The 6,637-nt window shown below is 40.3% G+C and overlaps 1 protein-coding gene across 1 annotated transcript; it reads right to left on the reverse strand.

Moving 5' to 3' along the window:
• Positions 1–1,898: 1,898 nt before the first annotated feature.
• LOC115682603 (NAC domain-containing protein 2-like) lies at positions 1,899–3,814 on the reverse strand. Its single transcript, XM_056303211.1, has 3 exons — positions 3,608–3,814; positions 2,895–3,172; positions 1,899–2,782 (listed from the first exon to the last, which is right to left on the reverse strand). The coding sequence occupies exons 1-3, from the start codon at positions 3,768–3,770 to the stop codon at positions 2,339–2,341; spliced, it is 885 nt and encodes a 294-aa protein (XP_056159186.1). The 5' UTR covers positions 3,771–3,814; the 3' UTR covers positions 1,899–2,338.
• Positions 3,815–6,637: the final 2,823 nt, after the last annotated feature.

Below are 6,637 nucleotides of genomic sequence, written 5' to 3' on the forward strand. Positions count from 1 at the left end.
TCAACCGGCATGTGGTTGTCCTAACTTTGTTTTAGAGAATGTAGCAGCTAGGACCGACATTGAAATTGCAGCCGGACGAGCAACAAGAAGAAACGATTTAGATATTAATTAAAGGGGGCCGCTGGAGAGTAGTTTCTTTCTTGCATGTCATCTTGAGAGTTCTGTTTTAATCCCTGATGATAAGCACGTGTTCGTTTCTTCCTCTGTTTTCCTTTTTTATAATTCCTTTTCAGTTACCATGAAGTTTCTATCTTAAAGATAAATGCCCTTATGGCCATATTGATGCCTAGTTAGTAGATTATACTGAATTCTAAAGTATGTGATCTGCAAGAGTGACTTGACAATATAGCTCTATATCAAGAAATGGCTTGCATTCTTATGGTAATGTGACTTTAGCTTGCGGAAATTGCATGATGCTCTGAATTCTTTCTCGTCTGTCCTAACTTTACAACTCTACCATCCTTTTTCAAATATACAAGCGCACTTGTTGTGCTTTCTATTCAGCTCCATAACAGGAAACACGCTATGATCTGCAAGATTAATGCCTTCTTTTTTCCCTTTTCCCTTGTAGTATTGATTTTCGTCTGCGTAAAAAATTGGATAAATCATTGGTCGTGTCAGACTTGTTAAGCTATTCAACCATACAGGTTGTATGTGCTCCCTTGGTAATTTCAGGACAGCCCACCTTCTCATTCCAGGAGAATTGCGCCATGTCAAGAAGCCAGGAGCTTCATGTGTCATTGGCCATCATAAACATTTGGATTAGCTCTTGAAATCATCAGAAGTACCGAGAAGTTAGCAAACAGTTGAGCCAAGCAGCTTCTCAAAGCTCTAAAAGTTGAAGATTCAGCTTCCTTATTATTCTTTGCTGGCATGGTCGCCTAGCCATTTCAATCCTCTTTGCTCTCTTAAGAAAATATTGCTTCACCACCTTTCTCTGAGCTCCTAAGCAATAGATTCTACTCCCTAAGAAGACTCTGGTGGGGCTCAATTCACTCTAAGCAGAAGTCGCCGTAAGTTCAGTTGCTAATGAAGGAATCTACTCTCACCGTGGTGTTAATCATTTTTTCTACATGAAATTCACCTTACTCCCATTCTCATTCGCCGTTGTGTCTAGCTTTATTGGCTATAGCCTATGTCGAGGCATAAGCAAAGCCTTAGCACAATGATAGGTAATCATTCATGATTGCTCTTGAATTCAACAACTGGAACGTTCTTCAGCTTGCTTATGGAAGAACCTGATACAGTTGGTGCTACTTGTCACCAATCTCTTTTCTTTGCTCATTGTGATAACCAGTTTCTGTTACTGATAATTTTCTAGTCGCAAATGAATGCATCAGCTTGCTCCGTTGCTGACATTCAACAAATGCGAGCTAAACTCGCATTGGCCAATGGTTGCCAGAACGCCGAGAGAGAAAGCATTCGCCTTATATGGAAGATATGTGCGGGGGACACGTCGAGGATGATACAATAACAGAAAAAAAAAATTAACAGCAGCAGCAGATCAGGATCAGAAAGCTTGTTCCAGACTCCCATGTTTGCAGTTTGAGCAATCTCTTGATGTATAGGCATTAAAAGTTCAACAGAAAGCCGAAAAAAGGGAGGCAAAAATAATGATCTTAGTCAAGATAGATCCCATTTTCCAGCTTTCGACCTTTCTCCACTTTTTGGCAAGTACCCCTGCAATGAGTACCTTCGAAGGGTGTTTCTAAAGACCTTGAGGAATATCTACCTAACCTCTCGATAATTGTCGGATGAAATAAAGAGTCTATCTCGTTCGTCGATTGTAAAATCTCTAATATTCTGTGGTACGATATTTTGCAAGAAAAGATTATGACCTGTTACGACCCAAAGATCCATCTCTTGGTGAATCATAGAATTGCCACGAAGACTCGCGATAATGAAAATTTGAATAATCTTCACTATATAAAATATTGAAACAATTTTGCTACAATTTTACAGCAAATAATTTCCCTAGAGACTTTCATCAGGTATTCACAAGACATGACCGGAGGTAATGCAATTCTAAACACCAACTGAACTGACCACCAAGCCCCGTCGTGATCGCCGCACTTCCGCCGTGTCCGTCGTGATGCAAATTGTTTTCACTGTGCTATTGGATACACCACACTTGCTTCTTTCTCTCTGGCAAAACCCAGGATAATCCTAGGACTAACTCTTAAGTCTGTAGCCCCACATGAGCATTAGTCCAAGACAGAGATTGTCTGGATTGATCACCATGCTAGTGGATGATGCAATTTCTACCTGAACCAACATGAATGGAATGTTTCAGGCCCCCGTAGAAGAAAACCCACTTCTGTTTTCTCAACGGACTTGCTCAAAATGGCTCCTGCAAGTACATGGACAGGTCCTGAAGAGGCGAGAACTGATCCAACTGAAACTGTCCTTGCGCGAATGCGTCGTCCAAGATGTCATCCATTGAACCGAACTGGAAATCGAGGACCCTCTTCCAATCTTCCCACTTCGCCTCGCTCTGCACTTCCTTCTCGTGCGCCAAGTCCGGGGACACCGCGTGCTCCGAGCAGCTAGACTCCGTGTGCAGCTTCGGCATCGACTCCGACGAGTCCATGTACATGTGATCCGTAGTCATTGGCGAATGCCCATATTGGGGAGGTGAGTACGGGTTCAGCGCCGCTGGCATAACAATCTGTGGCTTGGTCTCCATTTCGGGGAACTCTGCCGGTTTATTGTACGTGGAGGGGAAATGCTTCTCTATCTTGCCCTTCTTGTTGTATATTCGGCATAAAACCCAATCATCAAGCTGCAATAATAGCAGGGATCGATGTTAATCATCGAGTTTCGTTTACGAGCTCATCAAATTACATGTGCGGGAACACCATAAAAAGTGACAAGAATGGGTAGAGAGTAATTACCCTCGAGTTGTTCTTCTTCTTGCCGGCAGATCGATCAACATTGGCGAGGCGGTACTCGTGCATGATCCAATTGGTCTTCACTCCTCTCGGAGCTTTTCCGGCGTAAAACACTAGGGCCTTCTTTATGCCGAGCGTCTTCGGGCGGCCGATCGGCTTATCAGCCCCGGTCGCCTTCCAATACCCGTTTCCGGCTGCCCGGTTTGGCCGTGAGCCGTTGGGGTACTTGCGGTCCCTCGGAGAAAAGAAGTACCATTCTTTTTCGCCGTACAGAGCCATTTCTGCAATTCCAAGCCAAACTCCATCAGAAATCACGACCCTCAGCAGACTATCAAATTGTCTCAAATTCACAAGAGATCTTGAAGAGTAAAAAATCACAATCAAACCATCATGCTTGATCCTTGACAACGAGAAAGCAAATGAAGAAATCAACCCCCTTTTTCGACCCACATCTCAAAATGAAAAGTTCAAACTGTCGAGCATTGGACCTCCCTAGAGGCATCAGATAAGGACTAGATGAATACATTTGATATTACAGAGACAAATCCAAATAAAGAACGAAATTTTGACCACAAAATCACCCAAAAGAGAGACAAAACTTGTCGACCCTCTTCCCAGAATGGGATGATTCACCAAAACGAACACAAGCAGAAACAGAAATTGTTCAGGAACAGAGCCTGGAGAAGCAGAGGAAGGGAGGGAGCGTGTCAAAGTACCTGGAAGGTCCCAAGGGTCGAACTTGTAGAGATCGATCTCGGCGATGATGGGGACAGAGACGGGCTGGGAAGCGCACCTGCGAATCAGGTAATGGTTCACCAGCTCGTCGTCCGTGGGGTGGAACCTGAACCCCGCTGGTAACTCCAACTGAGCCTTCTTCATCTTCTCTCTTCTTCAACTCTGTCAGAGTCTGTTCCTGTTCACTTCCAAGCTTTGAACTCGTTCAACTTTCGAAGTCGAATCCACGCAGAGACACGAGACGACCAGGGGTGGTATATATACATGCACGAACTCTGCCAATTGGGGTAATTCAGACACGTGAGGCAGACAGGTGTATCTGGATCGAAAAGGTATGGTGGGGGGCAGGAAGGCACGGAATGCAAACAACCTGGAGCTTCTTCAGCAACAAGTGGTGACGGCACCCGAGACAGTCGCGTCGACCGGTCAATCAGAGGCCGACACGTGTGGGGGGGGGCGGTTGGGTTTTGTCATGGCGTACGTCAGCTAATTTGTCCGAACTCGGCGAATGCGTTAGAGGGGAGGGGCAGTAACGGTAATTAAATCGATCTCTTGCGGCTCCTTGACCGTCGCTCCTGCGTGCCCTCTGCCCTTTTGCCCCTTCATTGAGTCCAACCCCTAATTCATAGGACAAACGAAGATCTCTTGTTCTCGTAGTATTATCGGGATAATATCACGAAAAATTTTAAACGGTACATTTATTATAAATTTATCTCAAATTAATTTTTTAATCACAAAAAATCATAAATTGATACGTCTATGATAAATAAAACTAATTTTTTAACCACCAAAAATCCAAACCGATACATGTGTGGCAAATTTACCCTTCATTAAATTAGATTAATAACACAAAAAATCATAAACCGGTACGCTTGTGACAAACGAGGGTAAAACCCCAAACTAGTATACATGTCAACTGTCATGTGTCATCCAACTCAATAATTTGAAAGTAAAATTTAATAGAAACTAATTGAGGATAAATTTGTTACAGGTATACCAGTTTGGGATTTTTTATGGTCAAAAAATTAATTTGGGGTAAATTATCACAAGTTTACCAGTTTGGAATTTTTCGTGATTTTAACCCCATATTATATCATGTCCTTAATCCTACTAGTATACCCAATCGCAAATTGCGAAATAAAACCACATTCAATCACGTCAACATATTAAGAAGGCTAAAGGGTAACGTATAAAACCTAAAAAAAATTATTCGCAGCTTAAAATTGTTGGAGTATGGTTTATACTTCCTTTCAATAGAAAAGCACGAAGGTCTTAATTATAGTGGAATCTTCTACTAAACGTAACCCTAGTTTAAAGGCAAACCAGAATAAAAAATTCGTGTCTCGATTTCCTTTTCTCGCTTTTACTCTCTCTTTCTTTGTGATTGTGCGTCGAATCCTAACAAAAATTTTGTGGTACATAACTCAAACTCGCAACCATGAAGTGAATATGCACAATTCGTTCTCTCCTTCATCTCATTTTCACCGCGGTTTTCGACCCATCTATCTTATTTTCGCATGGTCTTGCCGAATCGGCTATAATAGATCATTAAAGCATGTATGGCTACATGAACTACCCCGCTAGATATCAAAGAAGTCAAAGAGGGTTGATATTTAAGTTTCTCCTGCGGACTAACTGGGGATGGTTCGATAACTTTCGGCGGCTTTTTCTTTGAAGGTCAAGCAACGCTAGAAGTGATTGGGATTTTGACTTTATTTGACCACGGTTGCCCATCAAAATATTTAATATATCAAATATTATTTTGGGCTATGATAGTATTAATTACTCGTGCTATTAAGCAACATAAATGGCATGATTACAGCTCCCTTTACAAAAGCCAATGGAAGAATCTACATTACTGATCTGGTGGGATAAAAAATTCCATAATAAGTATAAACTTTTTGTCCTAAATGTTTCATGCCGGGAATATATATATATATATATATATATATATATGATTTTATGTTACCTATATATTGGTATTTGGTTACACCATGTCCTTTTTGTGATATTAGCGAAGTTTGAAATATATAAAAGTCATTGATTCCTTAATTTTCTAGAAGGCCCGTGTTTTCCTCCATCTCTGATTAAAGAAGTTCCGTTTACCAAATCTAGAATTAGTAGCTTACTTTGATGTTACCCTCATGCAAATTTAACTCAAAATAACTATAGGTGGTGTCTTTGAACTCATCCAATCGGAAAAATGGTTTGAGAAAATTCCCTCCAATTAGGGAGGTGGAAAGTATGTATTTTCTTGAGGATCGATGTCATCAGCGTGAAAAGACTTACCTAATAGATTAAATAAGCTTATGAAATACTAACTAACCTTAAAATGGATTGAATTCTCTAAGAAAATTAAACCATAATTCAGTTGAAATGTATTTAAGCCAAAACAAACCTACAAGCAGAATCAGAGTTGGTATAACAACCACAAAGTGTAACTAATTTCATGTTTGGCCATTCATCTGAGCTTTAGGTCGAGTCTTAATTATCTGGTCAATAAGATTAGGAGAGCAGGGATTGCTTTGTTTGGGGCTTACTGAACTGTAGTTAAGCATGTTTGGCTAAGAAATTTATAAATTAAGCATGGTTCACGATAGCTTTTATATAATCAAGAGATGTATCATTTTATTATGTCAGTCAACATTAAAGATATCCAATGTAAGGGAATAGATAAATAAAGAAATGGGGAAAAATAGTGATGTAGAAGCTTCTGGTTTGACCAGTTGGAACGTCAATGCTAGAAAAATATAAAGAAAGTCATTAGGTATATGTGAGTGACGTATTCCATGAGATAAGCATACACGGGAATGCGCAAATACAGTAGGGAATAGGGATGAAAATAAAAGAGGGAACTTAGTCCCATTTGTTTCACGCAAAAAAAAATTAAAAAAATATTTTCCTAAAATTAATTATTTATATCGCTTGAAATACTTAGTTAATGAAAAAAATTTCATTATTGACAGCATTTTACTTCTAAACATTTTCGTAGGCGATGAAAATAATTTCGT

This window comes from Syzygium oleosum, unplaced genomic scaffold, assembly GCF_021117445.2.
Source record: "Syzygium oleosum isolate NSW1041296 unplaced genomic scaffold, Sole_v2.1 Sole_v2.26, whole genome shotgun sequence".
NCBI classification, from domain to species: domain Eukaryota; kingdom Viridiplantae; phylum Streptophyta; class Magnoliopsida; order Myrtales; family Myrtaceae; genus Syzygium; species Syzygium oleosum.

What these genes read in the sequence shown, in the direction of transcription:
- LOC115682603 (XM_056303211.1), bottom strand. Translation starts at nt 3,770, where the DNA reads ATGAAGAAGGCTCAGTTGGAGTTACCAGCGGGGTTCAGGTTCCACCCC. An exon ending in CGACCCTTGGGACCTTCCAG is followed by an intron (nt 3,173 to 3,607) that starts GTACTTTGACAC and finishes TTGGAATTGCAG; the next exon opens with AAATGGCTCTGTACGGCGAA. An exon ending in AGAAGAAGAACAACTCGAGG is followed by an intron (nt 2,783 to 2,894) that starts GTAATTACTCTC and finishes CTATTATTGCAG; the next exon opens with CTTGATGATTGGGTTTTATG.